Source organism: Cucumis melo, chromosome 11 (genome assembly GCF_025177605.1).
Source record: "Cucumis melo cultivar AY chromosome 11, USDA_Cmelo_AY_1.0, whole genome shotgun sequence".
In the NCBI taxonomy this organism is placed as follows: domain Eukaryota; kingdom Viridiplantae; phylum Streptophyta; class Magnoliopsida; order Cucurbitales; family Cucurbitaceae; genus Cucumis; species Cucumis melo.
In genome coordinates, this window is record NC_066867.1 from 24,846,488 (window position 1) to 24,870,120 (window position 23,633).

Consider the following 23,633-nt stretch of genomic DNA (forward strand, 5'->3'; position numbering starts at 1 on the left):
GTTGATAGACTCTTATGGTTTATCAGTGATGGACCAACATTTGCTACATGTTTTATCAGTGATAAATTCCTATCATTGGTAGATTTTGCTATATTTACAATTTTTTTAAAATGTTGTTATATACTTAATTATTTTAAATATAATTACTCATTTGTAACTATCCCAAAAATTTAAACTTCGTATATTCTTTTCCCTAAATAAAGAGTACAAAAGGGTCGAATAAGGCAGTGGGCTTTAGAATGGTGAGTAGTAGGGCCCAATAAACTTTAACGTTGAGATAAGGAAAAGTGTGGGTCCAAAATGAGGATCCATTACGCAGAGAATCTCGTCGTCTCGCCAAAACCACACAACTCCACGATACAATTGGTTCCTTTTTTCACTTTTATTTTTCTTATTAAAATATCCTTTTACTTCCCCAGTTTTCATCACTACTTCTACTCCCTATCCTTTGTGTCTTCCTCCACATATATTGCAAATAATTTATATAAAAATACATTTTTAAGGCGTAGTTTACTATACAAGTTTGTTTGAATTGTTATACATTATTGAGATTGTATGCAATGTAGAATTAATAGAAAAGAATATTATTAAACAATATGAACTGATATTATCTTATATGTAGTTGATGGACGTACTAAAAGTAGTCGTTGAAGCTACGTAAAGTAGGTGGTCTTCGTTGGAGTTGGCGACCGAGGAAGGTTCATTATAATTGGTTACAAATGAGGAAGGGTTATTGGAAACATTAGAGAAGAAAAAAGAGTAGTTGTAATTAGCATTTTTGCACCAAAATGAGTGCTAAATATCCCTCATCCCTTCTTCTTAACAAACACCAATTGGACTATTTATACACAAATTCAACCTATCGAAATAACCCTTTACACCAAAAGGAAAAAAGAATGGAATATTAATAACAAAAGGTAGAAGGGGTAATTTGGTAAAATATAGGGAGGCATTTATCTTAAATATTAATAACAAAAGGGGAAGGAGAGTAGTAGTAAAGGCGATTAGTCCAAATTTCTCAAACACTTCTAATTCTCCTTTCCTTATCTTTGTTACGAAGAACGTCGGAAGAAAGAACGAAAGAGCAAAACGATGCAGATCTTTGTCAAAACCCTAACTGGGAAGACGATCACGCTCGAAGTCGAGAGCAGCGATACCATCGATAATGTCAAAGCCAAGATCCAGGTCTCTTTTTTCTGATTCCCTTCCATCTCTTACCTTTTCAATCAATTCACCACCCTTTCTTTGCTTCAATTTCGCTTCTTCTTTACCCCTTCTTAATGTTTATACCTTTTCTTATGTTTACTTCCATTTCTTTGACATCCCTTCGCCCTTCAGATGTTATTGCCTTTTGCCGTTTCGATTTCAGTTGTTTTTGTTCTTCCCTGACGTTTCTTTTTTTTTTTTGATCAAATTCTGACTAGCATGCGTTTGCTTTGGATTCTGTATCATTGCATGATCCAATGGATGAAGGATTAAGAAATCGGCGTTACTGATTTCATTTGCGTTTAGCACATGTGTCAAGTTGAATTGTTGGATGCGGTCTCTAAGTTTATGCTTGTTCTTATCGTCTGGTTGTTTGTTAATTCGTCATATTTTCCATGCCTTGAGTTCTTTTTTCAGGTGTATATTTAATACTTTTCACATCACTTTACGAACAAAATTATTTTGGATGCATGAATTGGTTTGTGAATTTGATTCCAGCGTGCCGTCTTTGTAATCATATTTTGAGTTTTGGAATGTATATTTCTTCTAGCTTTAAACAGGGGAGATTAGAAAATTTGGTTTTAATGGTCTGTTTCAATGCAGGACAAGGAAGGTATTCCTCCTGACCAGCAGAGATTAATTTTTGCTGGTAAGCAATTGGAAGATGGTCGAACGCTTGCAGATTATAACATTCAAAAGGAGTCAACCCTTCACTTGGTTTTGAGGCTTAGGGGAGGTACTATGATTAAGGTCAAGACACTGACCGGGAAGGAAATTGAGATTGACATTGAGCCAACTGACACAATTGATCGTATTAAGGAGCGGGTTGAGGAGAAAGAGGGGATTCCCCCTGTACAGCAAAGGTCTGCATTTGCCTCCTTCTTACATTACTTAAACTACAATAACTATATTTTCTATGGCCTTTTGTACATGTGGATAACTTGTTTAATTTCCCTCAAATGTGCCACTGTGCCTTCTCTGTTTAAGAATGGAATTTGGTGTGAAAATTTCTTACTTAGCACAGCATTCATTAGTAATTTTTTGTAAGAAAACAATGAAGTTGGGTGAATTTTAGATTCAACACTGAATTCCATACTTGAGTTTTATTGAAAAATGTCCTTACATAACGCTACTCAAACAATTTTAGGACAGTTCTATTGCTAATTTGGGAAGGGTTGAGTGGAAAGGACACTTATTCCTCTTTTCTAAGGTTGAGAATCCATCTCTTATAAAAAGAAGACAGGATATGCCTATTAAGTATTTCTTATGTTTGTTGTATTTTTACATGTTTGAGGTACTTGAAGTTTTATTCTGAACAGTAAAAGGTATGTAATACATTGATAATAAAATATGAAGGAAGATGTAAGATTTAAAATATTCAGCCAGGTAATGTCTTATAGTGAAGGTTTATAAAAGAAACCTAAATGCACCGAGTATATTTTCTAGTTGTTTCAAAATAACTAAGAATAGGAATTCGGAACAGAATTTCATGTAAAATAGTGTTGAAGCTGTTGATTCAGAATTCCGAGACTTTTGTTAGTTTCACATACTTGGAAACTTAACTCCATGGTTCAAGTTCAAGTATCTGAATTTAAAATGTAAATAAATGATTTCCCATGGTCTAATACAGGAATGCTCAAGTGCCTGAAAATCGATAGTTTGATAGACTTAGACAGCCACGTTACTTAAGTTGAATTGTCCATGATTTGTAACTATAGGCTTTCTCTAGTTGGCTTCCCATGGTTCTCTAATATTATCCATTGTGTTGTTATTTTCTGGAGTGGTGTTTAATGTATCCTACTCTCGTTATGACAATTAGTCAGTCAACAGTTCTGATTTTCATGAAAATTCTTTGTTGTAGTTCCTGTGGTCGGCCATCTTTGAACTCGTACCGGATGAATGGGATCTGTCGTTGCTTTTAGTTTTATGACACTTAAAATTTGATATTGCAGTATGCTTATTATAACAAGTTCTATCATACTCTGCTTTTTGCAGGCTCATTTATGCCGGTAAACAGCTTGGAGATGACAAAACAGCTAAAGACTACAACATCGAGGGTGGTTCTGTTCTCCATCTAGTGCTAGCCCTGAGGGGTGGTTATCTGTAAAAGCATTTATCTATCACCTCCTGAAATGCGGAATTTTTAGTTTTTTGTTTTGTTGGTGCTTGATGAATGCATGAGCGGCATCTTTGCTTGTGTGTGGATAAATGGAAAATATTTGAGCCCAAACTTTAACTCTCTTATCAAATTACTCTTGTAATAGAGAGATTTCATGTCCTGGGTATCTCCATCTGATACCCATCTCTTTTCAAGTTCAACATTAAACCATTTGGTGTGCGGGGAAGGAGGAGTTTGTAAAATTTAGTCCCAAAGTCTTATCAATTTTTATTGGGGGAATGGAAGCTTAATTATCTCTCTGTTGTTTTTACTTAATTTTCATAGATCCTCTCCTGTTTATGACCAGGGATTGTATCCCATTGGCACAAAGTGTTTTGATGTCCTTCACCAGGTGCGTTTCATACTCTTTCTTTCCTCTTATTAATAGTGTGACGCATGTGAATTTTTTGCTAATGCTTTTGTTTTCCCTTTTCAATTTTTGAGAAACATAGGGCTTTGATAATTGTTTGTGTTTTTTAATTTTAATTCTCATTTTTGAGCAATGTTTCAATAATTGTGTAGAAATTTTAAAAGGACTAAATTAGCGTCGTTTCGGTTCTGGTTTTGTCGAACAAAACCCTAAAAATTAGGTTTCCTATTTTATTTCAGTCCCACGTCACACACATTCCCTCGGCCTTTTTGTGTGTTCTCTCTCACATATTCGCATTCACTTTGTCTCTCTCTTACCACCAAGAAGAAGAAAGATCAGACCCATTCAGAAGATGGTGTGTTTTTTTTTTTCTTTTTCAATTTTTAAAAATATTTTTCTCACCCGCGGTAAAAGAATGGTTATTCTCCATTTTTGTTATTTTTCCTTTGAAATATCATCAACTGATCACAAATTCAAGATTGGCCCAAATTTTTTAATTTAAAAAACAAGTCATTTTGAAAATGATTGGAGCATTCGGCAACCATGTAAAAAACAAGTTTTGAAGTGTATTTTATTCAATTTCAAAATGTTCAAATCTAATTGAATTGGAGAAACTTTTTTTCTTTGATTAAATTTGTTAAAACTATTTTGACATTTGCACTATCGCTTAATTTGCAATGGTTTCTTTTTAATTCCTTATTAGTTTCTATTTGGTTTGGTTCTTAGGTTTTCTTTTCCTTTTTTAGATTTAGGTACTAAGTTTAATATCTATTCGGATTGTGTGTTTCGTTTTTTTCCTTAATTTTATTTCAATTTGGTGGCTTTCAAAGTTCAAAGTTTATACTTTTTCAACGTAGATACTGAATAGAGCAATGACAAGCCCACTTAACATCACATGCTAATTTAGGCACTGACATAGTTTTGGAATATGAGAACTTGGTTTCTATAGGTAATCCAAGTAAATTTAGGGTACGTTTGGGGAGGGAAAGTAAATTTAGGGTACGTTTGGGGAGGGAAATAATTATGAAAGAAAAGGATTATGATATCCTAGGATTATGATAATATGTGTTTGGGAGAAATGTTATTATTGGTAGTGTTATGGTAATATGTGTTTGGGGGAAAAAATATGAAAGATAGTGTTATGATAATGTGTTTGGGGGAGGGATTATGATAGTAGTGTTATAATCATGTGTTTGGGGAAGGGTTATGATTATAGTAATTTAAAAAATAGTAATAGAATTTGGATTGGGTTATTTGTAGGGTTGTAAGAAAGTAAAAGAAAGCATAAGATAGAGTTATTTAGGGATTAGATCCTAATCCTCATTTATCATAATCCTTTCCTCCTAAAAACCCCATCCCAAACATACCTAGGAGCCGTTTGGGGAAGGGTTGGGTAATGGAAGGTTAGTGTTATAATAAAACTAGTATTATGATAAATATAGTTTTAATATACAATGTGTTTGGGGAAAGATTTAAAAAGGTAGTTTTATGATAAAATGTATTTGAGAGAAATGTTTAAAAAAGTGATTTTATGAGGATAGTTGAAAAGATAGTGTTATGGGAAGTTGAAAAAGGTTTAAGAAGAAGAGAGAGGGAAGAGATTATGATAACCCCTAAAACAAGGGTTATGATAACCCTTCTTCAAACAAGGGTTGGGTTACCATAACTTAACCCAATAGTAATAACCGTTGGGCCAAAGGACCACTTGCAGATTATATTCTTCAAATGTAACTTCAAGTTATAAATGAAATTTTCTCATAAGTTTTTCTTGACTTTCTCAATTTTATTCATTTATTTATTCTTCTGTCAATTACTCCCTGAAGTATTTGTCTTTAGCTTTTTAAAATTAAATTAATTATAATTTGTCTAATCTTTTATCGGAAGGTATTTCATTTCTTGTTTTGTAATTTATCTTTACTTGTGTGAAAATTTAAGAGAAAATAAAGAGTGGGCTTCAAATTTTTGTTTTTGATATTTGGCCTGTATTTCAACTTTTGAAAGTGGCAAGGATAAGAGGAAATGTACCAAAAATACTCATCAACCATGCCATCAACAACGCGCGTAATATATTTGATACATGATCGTTTGGATTTGAATAGCCAAATTTAAACGATTTGTTTTTTCAATTGTATTGTTTAATATTGTTACATGATTTAGATTTGACTATATGATCGTTTAGATTTGTTTATACGATCATTTATTTTTTCAAGATTTTTTGATACACGATCATTTAAATTTGGCTAAATATTTTTTTAAAATTCTTTTGGTACACGATTGTTTATGTTTTTTATATGATCGTTTAGATTTAGCTACTTCAATCCAAATGATTTATTTCAATGTTCTTTATCCACGATCTTTTAGATTTCGTTACCCTAATTTAAACGTCGTAAATTTTTTTCAAGATTCTTTATACACGATGATTTGGTTACCCTAATCTAAACGACGTAAAAAATAACCCTAATTTAAACGACGTAAAAAAAAAAGAATTTAAACGATGTAAAAAAAAAAAAGAAAGACGATAGAAAGAAATAAAAAAGAAGAGAAAAAGAACAAAAACGATAGAAAAAAATATGGAAAGAAATTACCGCGGAAAAAGAAAAGGAAAGGAAAGGAAGAAAGACGTTAGAAGAAAGATGGAAGGGTAAACCTGAAATGTTAAAAAATGTCTAACTTTATAGGCTATGTTTACAATATTTACACGATAATTTCGAAAATGAAAAAAAGCCCATATGCTTACAATATAAAATATAAAAAATACTCTAGTCGATTAATTGGCCACACGCATGCGTGAATAATAGTTTTATGAACGATTACAGTCTAATGAATGATCTACGATCGTTTAGGATATGATACACAATTGTGTAGTTCTTCTTAGCGTTAGGGAAAAAGACTTCAAATTTAAACGATTGTGTTGATCATGGAAAGCAATCCTATTGATTATGATAAGTGATCGTGTATGTAACAACCCAACTCCTTATACTAAGTTGAAGCCGTTACTAATTTAAAAGATAAATAAATTTGTAAAGTTTGGAAAAATAAAATAAAACAAAACCTCAAAATTTTCATTTAAAAGCATAAACACATGTGATTAGAGATAAGTATAAAAATAAAATCCTAACTCGAGCCCTATCTAATTTTAAAGAAATAAAATAACAAATAAAGAATAGACTAAAATGCAAACGTTAAGGTCTGAACTATGACATGAAGCGGAAGCATAAGATCCCTATGGCTCGCCACGGTCACTTCTGGTCGCTCGCCAGCTTACTCTTACCCTTACCTCTACCTCTGCCTGAAAAAAATAGAAATGGAAAGAGTGAGTATAAAACACTCAGTAAGGGACCCACTACTAGTCTCGCTAGGTGCCTGTTAACTTCCTATTAGAGTCCTGAAAATGGTACCCAATAACTGGCACGTTCCCGAACACGTGCAACATGTGATCCCGTAGGAACAAAATCTGGTATTCGGTGGACCCAAAGGAACACCTAGGACAATTGGTCTGTAGCGTACCCGGAGGAAACACTAAGACAATCGGGCTGCGAGCGATCCCGTCGAATCACTCGAATCATGTCTATATCAATGCCAGACTGGCGGTCCCGTCGGACTACGCAGTCCTAAATAGGTGGTGATCCCGAAGGACACCCATGCAGGTACGACTCTAATACGATCAGCTAACATACACCCTAACCATAGCATACACATAACATAGCATCATCATGTTATCATGTCACATCATATCATCATTAATTGCCATGCCGTTATGCAATCTAGTCATCAATATGCATAACTAGGAATATATGCGATCTCTTAATTCCACTCGTAGGTCTAGTAGTAGAATCTCTTACCTGGAGATTTGCTCAACGAGTTCTAACCGTAAAATCACGCTTTCCAAGCAGCGAAGTCCTAAATGGTTAGAAAATACCAATTTTCATAACTTAATCACCAAACGACCAAAGACCCAAGAAATTCAATTGAAATAACTTACCCTAGGTCGAGGTTGCAACGCTTGAGCCCTTAACTGGAGAAATCCCACGCTCCAAAAATCAATTGGTCCAAGATGTTCCTTAAGAGAAATAATTTAATTTAACCCCAAAATTAAATTAATTGAGATCCAACTATTTCAAATCTTAGTTGGGTATTCCAAAACCCAATCAAACTTACCAAACTAGGTGAAAAGGATCAAAAGTAGGCTGGTGGCTAAAAGACAGGTGAAACGGCTAGGCGGCTTGGGTCGCGAAGAAGAGACGCGGGTCGGGTTGACTTCACGCGGTGATGGAGGCGCGGGCGCATGAGTCGAGTTTTTGGGTTCGAGCGACGGCTGAGACGGCTGGGGCTTGACGGCGACCTGCGCGACCGACCGCTTGTCTTGTGGCGGTGAGCGACGGGCTGTGACGGAATGCAGCCGATCGGCGACGGCTTCCAGGCAGAGAAGGTCGGACGGAGACGGCTCGGGTTGCAGAGGAAGGCACGGTCGGGTTTCGATCTGCAGAGAAGGGTACGGGTCGGCTCGGATTGTGCTTGCCGATTATCCGTTGACGGAGACGACCACGACGAAGACGACTGACACTTGTGCACGGTTCAGCTACGGCGGCGGCGCGACTTCAACGACGGAGGCGGCGCATTTGATGAAGCCGATCGGCTCGGACTGGCGGCGGTTGCGGTGGTTCGCAAGGGGAGGCGGCTGGAGAAGAAGGAAAAATTTTAGGGTTTCTTCTTCTTTTCTCTCTTTTTTTTCTTTCTTTTTTTTTGCATAGGTCCCTATGCCTATTTAAACACCAATAGAATACCAATAAAAATTTCTCTTTCCTTTTCTTTATTTTATTTCAAACAACAAATCCTCTCTCTCTTCAAATAAATCTCACCAATCTCCCTTTTATCCTCTTTTTAACTTTTCCCAATAGATCACATAATCTCCCTTCTCAACCAACCAATCAACTTTATTTACAAACAATATCTCTACCAATTTTATTATCCTAATCAAATAATTATATTATCCTCAAAACTTAATTAATTACACAACCAAATATAATTAATCAAGTTTTGTAAAATACATCCAGTTAACACACTCCCAAGCACCACCACCATTAGATATTTTCTTAACGTCTAATAAAAATCAAATATTCATAAATCGCTTAATTCAAAACATCCAAAATTTCAATAACTACACTTAAAATAATAAAATTAAATTCTAATTTTGGGGCGTTACAGTGTAGTCTAATGTAAATGACTGTTTGAAACTTCAAATCTAATGATCGAGTTGACGATGCTAATGATCGTGTTAATCAGGCTAAACAATCGTGTAGATGATTGTATAGTTTGTTTTAAATTTAACGATCGTGTTGACTATGATAAGCAATTGTTTAGATCATAAACACGTTCATGTTAACCATGCTAAGCGATTATGTGGACTATGGTGAGCGATCATTTAGATCATATCAACTGTAGTTCGTTTCAAGTCTAATGATTGTGTTGACTATGGTAAGCATTCGTTTATATCATATCAACACGATCCTGTAGTTCTTTTCAAACGATGGGAAAAGGGCTTCAAATTTAAATGATCGTGTTGACTATGGTAAATGATTATGTTAACAATGATAAACAATCATTTAGATCATGTCAAAATGATATTTAAACGATCTTAATATTCTTGAATACAAGGAAGATAAAGTAGCTTTGAAGAATTTACTGAAAATGGTGAAAATGAAATAGGAGATTTAAACAAAAGAATAAATCGTTTAAAAATATAAGAGAGGAAATCTGGATGGGGAGATGAAGAAATTTGGAAAAGAAGATGAATAAATCGTAAAGATAAGAAAGAAAAGTGATGAATCGTCCACAATATTCAATGGTAAATCTAAAAGTTATGAAAATATTTTACCAACTTCACGAGTCGTAAATATTTTTAGGTTTTGTTATATTTATAAAAATTGACCTTAATAGTGTTTTAAGAATATCTTTAAAATTAAGAATTTTTTCAAAAATAGAAAAATTTGAAAAACTATTTAACTCCATAGAATAAAACCACCAAAAAATAAAAAAAATTATATTTAATTTTTCTATGAAGTGTAAATATTTTGTCAAATATTCTATTTTTGATAATTTTCTTTAAAAAAAATTATTCATTAACTAATAATTAGTTTGATATATTTTGAACTAATGTAACAGTTTTTATATTCGATTTTGTTAAATGCATTAAATTAATATAGTTTTTATTAATTTATTTGTTAGTTTTCTCACCAAAAGTTAGAAATGCATAGTTGAGTGTAGTTATTTTAATTATAAAAGGAAAATAAAGAAAAGAGATATTTATATGTATGTATGGAAAAAGAAAAGTGCTTAAAAAAAATGGTCCTTAAAAAATATAACAAAACGGCAAAATATTTATACTATATAGAAAAATTTCAAAAATAAAAAATAGGAAAAATGTTCTGTGCCTAATTGACACCTAGCGTGCGATTTGTTTCGAGATTCTTTTGTACATGATTGATTATATTTGACTATTCTTTAGTACTTGATCAATTATGTTCAATCGTTTAAATTTGGTAGTCAAATCTAAACAATTTTTTTAAAAAAGGTTCTTGTACACGATTGTTTAGATTTGATCGTTTATATTTGGGTAGCCGAATCTGAATGATTTTTTTGGTATACGATCGTTTAGGTTTGGTACAGAACATTTAGATTAGTGGTACCTGATCGTTTATATTTGGTTATTCCATATCTTAAGGAATTTTTTTCACGATCTTTTATATTTGCCACACGATCTTAAACAACCAAATAACGATTTAAGGTACACGATCTTGAATCAAATAATAATTAAAAAAAAAAGAAAAATTGCATAAGAAGAGAAAAAGACGATGGAAAGGAAAAGAAAAATTACAAAAGAAAGAAGATGGAAAGGAAGGACAAACGAAAATATTTTAAAAAATTGCAGAAGAAGAGAAAAATACGATGGGAAGAAAGAGAAATCAAAGACAATGAAAATGAAGGACAAACCTAAAATATTTTAAAAAAATAACTTGTTTCATAGGCTGTAAATAATTTTTTGATTTTTTATATTTATGAAAATTAACCTTTAAAAAAAAAAAAACCAATGGCCTGCCATGCTCCCTACCTACAAAATAAACTCTCGAGATACTCTTTGTGAAATTATATTAAGATGTCTAAGAATCTAAATAGTTCAAATATCCACTTCATATGGGAATTTTGAATTCCCACGAAACAAAGGACCTTATAATTAGATATGAAATGAGAGAAAAATGAAGTTTTATTTGAAACGTAGGAGAGGAAAAAAGTTGCCAAAAATATCAATCTAATAAATCACCTAAAGATGATTCAACCAAACCAAACAAAAAGTCTAAATGTAAATACCAAAATGTTCAAACTCGTTTTCAATAGCCACAAAATCAACCAAAGGGAGTCCTCTTTTTTATTAGTCTACATCTAAATCTAAAACAATAATGTAATATTCAACAAACATATTTATTTCAATTAGATGTAACAAAACTAAACCTTGCTATTTTTATATATTTAATTTATTTTTTAAAGAAACATTATTATACTAATACTAAATAAGAAATTTGGCATGGCTGGACAATTGAAATATGTTTTGGTAATTGTTTTAAGTTCATCTATTTATGTGTATAATGCTTATGAATCTTATATTATTGTTTTCTTAAAACAGGATCCTTATTTTTTTTAATTATAAAAAAAATTCAAATTCTACCTTCGAGATTTTCTTTTTCTAAAGAATTTATTATATTTTTAAATATAGCAAAATAAATCAATATATTTTCAAAATATAACAAAATATCATACGATGAACCGTAACAAACCAAGTTATCTATGCTTATTTGTATCATGACAAACTAATGTACTTTGCTCTTTTATAAATAGATTAGGATATTTTTTTATATTTCTTAACAAATTTATTATCTAAAATAATTTTTATTTATTATATTTAATTTGAGATTAAAAAATATTTAATTTTCCTTTATTATATTCAAGTTATAACCAACGGTTAAAATATCAATGTTGATATGAATATTGTGATTCAATTTTACACATATATTGACGGATGTATATATGGATATTGGCATATACTTTTAAAGATCACAAAATTTATAAAATTTATTTGGTTTGTTTTTACTCCCAAACGACGTGGTTGAGGAACGTTGTTATTGTAATTATTCCTATAAAATTTTTGGATTTACGAAATACATCTACAAATAGATCCATAGATGTAGATGGACATATATATTTTTTTTAAATGGAAATAGTTCAGTTGGATATAGAACTGAAAATTAAAGTTAAAAAAGAACGTAAATACCATAAAATAAACTTAAAATTAAGGAAACTTTTCATTAATATAACAAACTACTAAAATATTTACGGTGTTTGTAACAAAGTTCATAAAATTAATCATTTTTTAAATATTTCAGGTTTGCTCTTCTATCTTTTTTCTCCTCTACGATTTTTTCTATCGTCTTTCTTCCTTTAATGTTCTTTTTTTCGCTGCGATTTCTTTCATCGTATTTCTTCTTTTCCTCTTCTTTTTTTATGTTGTTTAGATTTGGGTAACAAAATCTGATTTCTTTCTATCCTCTTTCTTCTTATTTTCTTTTTTTTTTCGCTGTGCGCATCGTCTTTCTTTTTTTATTCTATTTTTTTATGTCGTTTAGATTTGGATAACCAAATCTGATTTTTGTCTATCGTCTTTCTTCTTTTTCTCTTTTTTTTTTCACTGCGTGCATCGTCTTTCTTCTTTACCTTCTCTTTTTTACGTCGTTTAGATTTGGAGGTAACCAAATCTAAAAGATCGTGTATAAAGAATCTTAAAAAAATTATTTAAATTGAAGTAGCCAAATTTAACGATCATGTAAAAAAAATAAATGATCCTGTACCAAAAAAATTAAAAAAATCGTTTAGTCAAATTTAAATGATTGTGTACCAAAGAAATTTTGGAAAAAATAAACGATCATGTAAACAAATTTAAACGACCGTGTACCAAAAGAATCTTGAAAAAAATCTTTTAACCAAATCTAAACAATCATGTAACCAAATCTAAACGATTGTGTAGCCCAATTGAACGATCGTGTAACCAAATTAAACGATAGAATTGAAATCGTTTAGATTTGACTATCTAAATCTAAACGACCAAATCTAAACGATCGTGTACCAAACAATAACCAAATCTAAACGATCGTGTACCAAATATATTATGAGCATTGTTGACAGGGCATTTTTGGTATTTTTCATTGTGGGCTTGTGTGCTTTTTTCGTTTTTAGAATTATTCGATACAGTGTAAGTATTTTGCCGCTTTGTTATATTTTTAAAAAGACCTCTAAAATTAATTGAAAATTAGAAAGTAATAATTATAATTAATAGAGGAAAAAAGAGAGTAACAAACAAAATGAAGCATGAAGAAACACGAAATTAGCCTAAGCACCTTATAATTATAAGGGAAACTTTTGTAAACGTAACAAAACACCAAACTATTTACGGTCCAATAAAGTTAGCTATTTTTTTAAATATTCAAGGTTCGCCCTTCCATCTTTCTTTTCTTCCTCGCGATTCATCTTCCTACTGCTATTTCTTTCATCATCTTCCTCTTGCGATTTTGACTTTCTTCTTTCCTATTTTTTTTCTGCAATTTCCTTTCATCATCTTTCTTGTCTTACAATTCTTTATTTACGTCGTTTAATCTTTCCATCATTTTTCTTCTTTTTCTCTTTTTTTTTTGCTTTTCCATCGTCTTTCTACTTTTTCTCTTCTTTTTTTACATCGTGTACAAAAAATAGCAAAATCTAAAAGATCGTGTATAAAGAATCTTGAAAAAAAAATCATTTAGATTGGAGTAGCCAAATGTAAACTATCGTGTAGAAAAGTAAACAATTGTGTGAAAAAAAATAAAAGATAGTGTATAAAGAATCTTGAAAAAATCATTTAGATTGGAGTAGCCAAATATATACGATCGTTTAAAAAAAAAGTAAACGATCGTGTAAAAAAAATCGTGTATAAATTAGAATCTTGAAAAAAAATCATTTGGATTGGAGTAGCCACATGTAAACGATCGTGTAAAGAAATCTAAACGGTCGTGTACAAAAGAATTAAAAAGTCGTGTACCAAACTTTGAAAAAAAATCATTTAGATTTGGGTCCTCAAATCTAAACGATTGTGTAACCAAATTTAAATGTAACCAAATTAAACGATCGTGTAACAAAATTAAACGATGAAATTGAAAAAATAAATTGTAGTCATATCTAAACGATCGCATATAAATTGTAGACATATCTAAACGATTGCGTATCAAACAATAACCAAATCTAAATGATCGCAAACATATTACGCGCACGTTGTTGATGGCGTGGTTGATGAGACATTTTTGGTATTTTACACGGTAGGCTTCTGGGCTTTTTCCGTTTTTGGAATTGTTCTATAAATTGTAAATATTTTGCCACTTTTTTATATTTTTGAAAAGACCTCTAACTATAAAGCCAATAGACAAATTATTAGATTTTTTTGACAAAGATGAAATTAGTTTCTTTTTATTTAAAGAAAGATAAAATATCTTCTTTATTGAAAAACAGTGTGAGACAATCAAATTAACCTATAGTTAATTCTAAAGTATTTAACAGTTGTAATAGTTAGAGAGACAGTAGAAGTAAATATCACAAGGAACTTTGGTAACCCAATTCGGCCAATGTTGCCTACGTTTGGGGAGCTGCACACAGCCCTGATGAGTAATATTATTATGATTCACTCTTAGTCAATATACATCAATACAACATATGATCTCTGTTCAATTATATGACTATTTTAACATGCTTATTAGCTTCAGACTCTAGGCTCCCTCTGAATGTATGAGTGAATCTACTTGACGATGTCTTCATGCTCCCTTAGAGTTTAAGGTGACCACGTTAATCATAGCTTCGTCCTTCATATTACTCATCATGAGAATCATCATAGGTCAATATGTTGTTACCATAAACAAAAGATGGCACTACCTTCATTATGCTCTTATCATCTATGACCAGACCCTCAATTGATCTTCTATAGGAAATTCTTAATTTCTTCTACGCATATAAACCTATAGTTTCGGCAATATATATATATAATATTTCTTCAAGAATAATCTCACAAAGATATTGATGAAAGATTCCTAAAATAAAGAAATACCTTTTATCTTTTAGGAATTAAATATCTTATCACTAAAAGATATTCTCATAAAATATTTTTGACAAAATCCCAACAAATTCCCCCTTTTGTCAAAAAGATGAGATTTCTTTTCAAGTTCAAGTCAACGCTTCTAAGAAACTTCTCACAATGCAACAATCATCAATTAGCAACATTCAATCTCAACATAGATTAATAGATCAACCCATTCAACACCTAACTCATTTTCAACAGGACAACACAACCAACACATCTTTTCATTTCATTAAATTTTAAACACCATAACAAAAGGAATTAAACATCATACTAACTTTCAAAAGTCCAACAAAACTTAAAAAAAAAAACTTAAAACAAACTTTAAAACAAACATCAACCTTGCTTTAACTTCAATAGTTGGCTTCATCCAACCAGCTCTAACTCCAACTCCTCTTGCCAGCCCCTACTACTCCCCGTTTGAACCGAAAAGAAATATCACTCAGGACCATGATCCTTAGTATTAGTAGAAGGAATCAACATTTTTAAGTGGTGAATAAGCAGATCAACCTCCAAACGTCATTTAGAGAGCAAGTTAATAGAAGTAGAAAGAGCGCGAGACTCAGCTATAAGTGTATTTATGATTCTGGAGGCTAAGTCTCGATGAATGAAGAAGCCTTCAACACTCTCATCTAAATCTTCCGTGTCAAACATACGAGGATTCCTTGAAGATGGCATGTCATGCATTGTATCTGGAACATGACTTTCCTGAAAGAGTCTGTAACTCAAGGATAAAGTCTTCGGTTCAGGTCTAGGGGCATCAAGCGTTGTTAGGACCGCCACATTCAGATGAATTAGTAAGCAGGAGAAAAAAATGCAGTAAAGCAATAGGAATTTTAACACCAAAAGTTCCCACATGCCTTAGAAGATGATTGTATATAAATAAACCAACAACTATAGTTTCATCATTGCAGATCTAATAAAGGAATGTCCCTAAAGCAACAGACATACTGGAGGCACGGGAAGACGGAAACCAGTTAGCAATACCAATCTTATGAAGAATGACATATTTTACATTGAGAGATACAACTGAAATTTCATTCACAGGCCAACAAGATAGAGTTCCTCTAGATAAAACAAAAGCTAAAACTTCATTAGATAGGTTTGTGGCGAAGAGTTAGATTCGACATTGTTACCCAGGAACCCATTAATTATTTCTAGAGAAATCTTGAATTTTAAGCCATGAATGTGCACTATTTGATAGTTTAAACTACTTGGATTGTTAAATTCAGAAGGCAAGTTTACAATAAACTCCCTGATCAACTGAGGATAAAAAGGCCCGACATTCGACATTGTCTTGGAGAGATCTGCCTTTACAATAAGATCCATGACACTCAAATAGAAATGATGCTTATCAGAAACATTTACCTCATCTACAATCCACTGCTGCACAACATATTTCCATCTTTGTACACTTTCTTCAATATGAAACGAGATTCCATCAATGGGAACAGATGGAATATTTGGAGGTATCTTCTTCATTCCAGTCTTTGTAGTAACATTCTGTCGGTTTTGCTGAAACTTCTTTCCCTTTGGCCTAAATTCACTAGGAGATTGTCGAGTCTCTAGTTGAACTTCATCATAACATCTCGTTCAACAGTATCGGTTGCACAAGTATTAGTAGGTTCAACATGTGTATCAGCATCAGTAGGATTCTTATTAGCAGGGGCATCATTCTTACCTAGATTCTCAATAGATTCATCAACAGGATCAGGTTTAGGCACCAAATGCTGATCATTAACTGAAGCATCGAATTGAATCGACGACTTAATTGGTGGAGATTGCCTAGATTGACCAGCTCCTTCATTTGTCGTTGGCGGATGACCAAGTGTTGGAACAAACATATCTTTAGAGGAAGAGCTTTTGTGAGAATGAACTGATGTGACGGGATCAGTAGTTTCAGCCAATTCAACATTTGAAAATAACCATTTTCTCAACAATTTGAGAATCCATCTCAGAAATATGAGTCTTAGAGATACTCGGTGCAGTTTCAACACACTCTACAACACTTTCAACAATAACCTCATCATGCACAGATAAATGAGAGCTTTCAAAGGCATTCACTTGAGGTTTTTCCGATGGTTGGTGATACATTCTCTGTGTGGGAGTACTTTTGAAACGACGACCCCTTATCTGCACACAATGCATGTTAGATTGAGAAACTGGAGCTTCATTAACGACATCGAACGAATGTGCCTGATAATTACCTTTCCGAGTGTTCACCATTGTTGACTTCGAAGGAAAAATAAAAACAGTCGCCACTTTAAAAAAAACTCTGAGTTTTTAAAGATGAACAATCGATTTTAAAGCTCATGGCTTAAAATATCAAATACTTTCGCTAAAAAAAATTCCCTCTATTAATGCCTATTACGCGCTGACATTACATCTGATCATGATTTCTTTTCTCTGCCTTTTTCGGCAATAATAATATAACAAAATTAAATTTTTACATACTCCCAAACTAGCTCTTATATGCTTAAATAAATTCGCATCTAGTGATTTAGTGAATATATCTACCAATTGTAAATTTGATCGAACATGTTCCAAAGTAATAATTTATCTTCAATAAGCTCTCTGAAAAAATAATGCCTGATGTCAATATGCTTTGTCCGGCTGTGCTGAACCAGAATTTTGGAGATATCAATAGCACTCATATTATCACAATATAGTGTCATAATATTCTGCGAAATACCATACTCCTGCAACATAAGCTTCATCCATTTAAGCTGAGTGCATGCACTCCTCCCTACAATGTATTCAACCTCATTTGTAGAAAGTGATAGACAATTCTGCTTTTTACTAAACCATGAGATTAGATTGTTTCCTAGAAAGAAACATCCCCCATAAGTGCTTTTCCTGTCATCTGAACATCCAACTCAATTGGTATCACAATATCCAACAATGATGGAGTTTATGTCATAAGAATATAGAACTCCAAAATTTCTTACTCCATGGACATATTTGATTATTTTTTTGTGCAGTTAAACGTGAAGCACGAGGATCAGATTGAAATCGAGCACATATACCAACAACATAAGTAATGTCAGGCCTGCTAGCTGTTAAATATAGCAGACTCCCGATTATGTTTTTGTATAACTTGTGATCTACAGTCGCACAAGTAGTATCTTTAGTAATTTTGACATGTGTCGCAGTTGGAGTCCTCTTTTGTTGAGATTTTTTAAGGTCAAATTTTCTAACTATGTTCTTGGCATATTTCTCCTGAGTAGTAAAGATGCCCTCTTTTCTTTGCTTGATCTGAAGACCCAAAAAACATGACAATTCACCAACTATACTCATCTCAAATTTTGATTGCATGATATTAATGAATCTTTTAACAAGTTCTTTAGGAAAACCTCAAAATATAATATCATCTACATAAATTTGTGCAACGATCAAATCATTGTCAGATCTATTTACAAATAATGATTTGTCAGCACCTCCTCTACAGTATCCCTTATGGCCAAGATAAAAAGTTAGACATTCATACCAAGCTCTTGGTGCTTGCTTCAACCCATATAGAGCTTTATTAAGCTTATACACATGCTATCGAAACTCAGGATCAATAAAGTCCTTAGGTTGAGCAACATAAACCTCTTCGTTTAAATACCCATTTAGAAAGACACTCTTGACATCCATCTGATATAATTTAAGCTTACGAATGCATGATATGCTGAGTAAGAGGCGTATAGCTTCGAGTCTAGCAACATGTGCAAAAGTTTCATCAAAATCAATTCCTTCTACCTGTGCGTAACCCTGAGCCACCAGTCGTGCCTTGTTTCTTGTTACATGTCCTTTCTCATTAGTCTTATTTTTAAAGATCCACTTGGTATTTATAATATTTGCTCTGTCAGGTTTAGGCACCAAGGTCCACACATTATTTCGTTTAAACTAGAGTAATTCGTCTTGCATTGCATTTATCCAATATTCATCTTTAAGAGTTTCTAAACAGATGTAGGTTCAATAGATGAAGTATAGCACAGATTAACAATCATTTTTGTATAATCCACCTTGTCCTTCTTTCTAGTGGTAACCCCTGCTGAGGGATCTTCAATTATGGAGCTTGAAGGATGATTCTTTCGAACATGTGAAGATGGAATAGGTTCAGTCTCCTCATCCTTCGGAGTTGATTTTAAGTTATCTTCAAAGCTATTTATACCTGTATCGACTTTAGGAATGTCAGCAACAGTAGTTTTGGGGACCATAGAAACTTTAGGTGCTAATTCGTCATCATCATCAGTTCATTTATATGTGCGCTCAGAATCATTCACAACCACATTAATCGTTTACATAACCATTCCAGTTCTATTATTAAAGACTCTGTATGCCCGACTATTCTATGAATAACCAAGAAAAATTTCCTGTTCCGACTTAGCATCTCATTTTCTGTGATACTTTCTGTCAGCTAGGATATAACAAGTACTCTAAAAAATATGGAAATATTTGACATTAGGACCCATAAGATCCATGTGTCATTATCTATAAACACATACTTCTTCCCTCGAAGGCTTTGAGTTTGCATAGGACCCATAAGATCCATGTGTAACAATTCTAAGACTTTGTTTGTGCAACACTCCTTCACACTTTTACGGAAAGATTTGATTTGCTTCCCAACTTGGCAATCACCATAAAAAAAATTGCTTTTCAAGTCAATGTTTGGTATTCCTATGACAACCTCATTTTTTATAGCTTTATTAATGCTCTTTAAACTGACATGTCCCAATTTTCTGTGCCATAACCAAGTCTGATCTTCTCTAATTGAATGATAAACATCAGAATTGTTGGATATCCAATGATAACAATTATCAACCTGTCTACAACGATGCATAAGAAATATTTTATTTTCATCAGCCACTACACAATTATCTTTGCTGAAATTTACACTGTAACCTTGATCATGTAGTTGACTGACACTGATCGGATTTGCCTTGAATCCTTCAACATATCTAACATCATTTAGATATGGTAGATTATTTTTTACAATATTACCTTTTGCTATGATTCTTCCTTTCGCACCATCTTCAAAGATAACATGTCCAGAAGCACATTCTTTTAATTTAGAAAAGAAGGATTTGTTTCCAGTCATGTGCTTAGAACATCCACTATCAAAATACCACGCATCAGTTGAGGCTTGAACTGTTGTAAACGCAATATTACAATTTTCTGATTGTTTTATCCTTCAAGCCATATAGCTCTTCCTTCCATTTTGATTGAAAGAGTTAGATTTACGCTTCAGAACACGATAATTGACCTTCCATTGATAAAGTCTGTCTTTTTGTAATGAATAGCAAAAAGGTCTAATATGACCTCTCTTGCCACAGTAATGACAAACCCAACTAGTAACTTTTGATGAAAGGCTAACAGCTTTTGTTGCAGCAGGTAGATCAGATTTGACATTTACTAAAGCGAGCACAAATTTTATTCCAGTTGTTGGACTAATGTTTTTTACTAATGAATCAAAACCAAGACCATATTTTTTGGAACTAGACTTTCCTGAACTCAATATTATATTTAAATTCTCAGACCCTGAATTTAGCATTTTTACTGACTTCATTGTCTGATCATATTTGTTATGAACTTCCCTAAGTTTTAGCTTTAATGCAGATATGATAAACAGTAATCATTCATTTTCTCCTATAAGATCTTGAATTTTTTCTTTCTGTACAACTTTAGCTTTAGAATCTTCTTTCCACAAAATTTTCAGCTCCTTAAGAGACAACTCATTATCATTATTTTCTTCAAAGTTTTCACTTTCATCTTCATAATTTGTTTCTATTATACTTACTATGAAAGCATTTAAGCCACTATCATCTTCCTAACTATCATCAATTTCCTTATCTGACAAAGTAGCACGATATTTTTATTTTGCTTTCTAAAAAACGTGGGACATTCAGTTTGATAATGACCAACTCCCCAACATTCTCTACATCTGAAAATTCTGCCTTCACCATCTTTTTTTCGACCATAGTCACCATCCCTTCTGTTTGAGATTTCATTAAACCTTCTGTTATTATTTTCGCCATCTCTTCTTTGATAATTAGTCGTATTTCTAGAGTTGGATCCTGTAGCATTCAAAATTTTAAACTTCTTGACAACCTTAGAAAACTGTTTCATCAGAAGAGCTATATATTTATTCATATTTGCTTCATTGTTAGACTGATTGACTATTGTCTCTTCTTCATATATTGATTTAAAAGCAATGGCCTTGCCTTTCTTATTTTCTCTGTGAGATATAGTCATCTCGAATGTAAGTAGAGACCCAAACAACTCATCCAGTTTTAATTTAGTTATATCATGTGCTTCTTCTATAGTTATGACCTTCATGTCAAATTTTCTAGGTAACAATCGTAGCACTTTACACACTATCTTGGATTCAGGAATTTTTTCTCCAAACAGTATTGATTCATTTGTTATTTCAAGAACTATCTCGTTGTAATATGATACAGACTCATCTTCTGACATTTTTAAGACTTTAAACTTTGATGTTACCAACTGTAATCTGAATATTTTAACTTTTGTAGTGCCTTCATAAGCGACTTCCAATATTTTTCAAGCCTCTTTGGCTGAACTACAAGAATTTATAAGTTTGAACATATTAAAATCAACACCATCAAATATATCATTGAGAGCTCTAGCATTTCCAACTAACGCTTGTTCTTCAGCATTAGTCTAGTCGACTTTTGATTTTGGAATAGATACACCATCTATAGTGACCATCGGTGGTTCATATCTAGCCACGAGGGCTCTACACGCTCTCACATCTAAAGTTTTAATAAAGAAAATGATAGAGGTTTCTAGTATGAATATTTTTCCATCGAGGACATGAGGGCGTGAAGCTGAAAATCCTTCCCTGATTATCTCCATGGATTTGCCACCCACTCTGATACCAATTGAAAAACAGTGTGAGATAATCAAATTAACCTATAGTTAATTCTAAAGTATTTAACAATTGTAATAACTAAAGGGACAATAGAAGTAAATAACACAAGGAACTTTGGTAATCTAGTTCGGCCAATGTTGCCTACGTCTGGGGAGTTGCACACTATCCTGATGAGTAATATTATTATGATTCGCTCTTAGTCAATATACATCAATACAATATATGATCTCTGTTAAACTATATGACTATTTAACATGCTTATTAGCTTCAGATTCTAGGCTCCCCCTGAATGTATGAGTGAATTTACTTGACAATGTCTTCATGCTCCCTCGGAGTTTAAGGTAACCATGTTGATCACAACTTTGTCTTTCATATTACTCATCATGAGAATCATCATAGATCAGCATGTTGTTACCATAGATAAAAGATCACACTACCTTCTTTATGCTTGTAGCTTCTGCGACCAGACCCTCAACTGATCTTCTGTAGGAAATTCTTATATTTCTCTACACACAAAAACCTATAGTTTTCGCAAAAACCTATAGTTTTCGCAATATATATATATATATATATATATATATATATATATATATATATATATATATATATATATTTCTCCAAAAATATTCTCACAAAGATATTGATGCAAGATTCCTAAAATAAAGGAAGATTTTTTATCTTTTAGAAATTAAATATCTATCACTAAAAGATAATCTCATAAAATCTTTTTGACAAAATCCCAATATTTATCTTTTTATTTAAAGAAGGATAAAAGATTTTCCTTATCTTTAGGTATCTTTTCTAAATATCTTTTATCTTCTAAAAAAAGATTTGTTCGACGCATCTTCCAAAAGAAAGTTTCAAATCTTTCTTCTCATTATAAAAGGAGAAGATATTTGCCATCTTCTATATTCTTCAAAGACGTTTTCCAAGCTACAATTCATGAAGAATCTTTGCAAAGGTAAGTTATTACATTTTTAGATATTATATGAAGATTGTTTGATATCTTCATAGATAACTCAAGATGTATCCAGGATAAGAGATTTAAAGAAGAATTTTCTACTGAGGAATCTGACCATCTTCATTAGATTCAAATAAAATTCAGGGGAAGCCTGATTATTTTTAATTTCTGTTCATAACTAAAAAGAGTACTAGATCTAAGGGGACAGTCTTCTAGATTGTTAAAAAGTTATATTCATTTGAATATTAATAAAATCTGCTTATCTGAGCTAGAAGTTTTCTCCAGACGTAGGTGGGTTCACTGAACTAGGTTAACAAAGCTTCATGTGTTCTCTACGTTATTTATCTGTTTGCTCCTTTACGTACTCCTCTAACAGTTACAGGAAAATTGTTTCACTTTTTCATAAATGAGTGACCATCAGTTAACAATAAACTATACCCTCCAAAATGGTATGCGAAGGTGTGTCACCATTAACTCTCACTCACAAATGCAACTTTGAATTGGTAAAACATTGCAACTTCAAGATCAATAATAAAACAAAATACTATTTTAATTAGGTTAATTTTCATAAATATAACAAACCACTAAAGTATTTACGGCTCGTGTAACAAAGGCCATGAAGTTTGCCATTTTTTAAATATTTCAGGTTTGCCCTTCCGTCTTTCTTCTCCTCTTCACTGCTATTTCTTTTTATCGTCTTTCTTCTTTTCCTCTTCTTCTTTTTTCCGCTGCAATTTCTTTCCACCGTCTTTCTTATTTTCCTCTTCTTTTTTTTTTTTACGTTTTTTACATTTGAGTCTTTTTTACATCGTTTAGATTTGGATAAATCTAAACGATCGTGTACAAAAAATAGCAAAA

At 32.4% G+C, this 23,633-nt stretch overlaps 1 protein-coding gene and 1 long non-coding RNA gene across 2 annotated transcripts; one reads left to right on the top strand and one right to left on the bottom strand.

The window, feature by feature from the left end:
• The first annotated feature begins 886 nt into the window (after positions 1 to 886).
• On the top strand, positions 887 to 3,635 carry LOC103496293 (ubiquitin-NEDD8-like protein RUB1). The gene is made up of 3 exons (XM_008458083.3): positions 887 to 1,185; positions 1,810 to 2,069; positions 3,202 to 3,635. Exons 1-3 carry the CDS (start codon positions 1,093 to 1,095, stop codon positions 3,311 to 3,313), a joined length of 465 nt encoding a protein of 154 aa, XP_008456305.2. The 5' UTR covers positions 887 to 1,092; the 3' UTR covers positions 3,314 to 3,635.
• A 2,837-nt stretch (positions 3,636 to 6,472) lies between these two features.
• Positions 6,473 to 8,085, bottom strand: LOC127143991 (uncharacterized). Its single transcript, XR_007815480.1, has 4 exons — positions 7,893 to 8,085; positions 7,717 to 7,794; positions 7,577 to 7,634; positions 6,473 to 7,023 (listed from the first exon to the last, which is right to left on the bottom strand). It is a non-coding gene; the product is annotated as an uncharacterized LOC127143991 (long non-coding RNA).
• Between the last annotated feature and the right edge of the window lie 15,548 nt (positions 8,086 to 23,633).

Bases quoted from the DNA above. Each gene is read 5' to 3' on its own strand.
- LOC103496293 (XM_008458083.3), top strand. From the start codon at position 1,093: ATGCAGATCTTTGTCAAAACCCTAACTGGGAAGACGATCACGCTCGAA. The intron at 1,186-1,809 runs GTCTCTTTTTTC...GTTTCAATGCAG, and splicing joins ATGTCAAAGCCAAGATCCAG to GACAAGGAAGGTATTCCTCC. The intron at 2,070-3,201 runs GTCTGCATTTGC...TGCTTTTTGCAG, and splicing joins ATTCCCCCTGTACAGCAAAG to GCTCATTTATGCCGGTAAAC.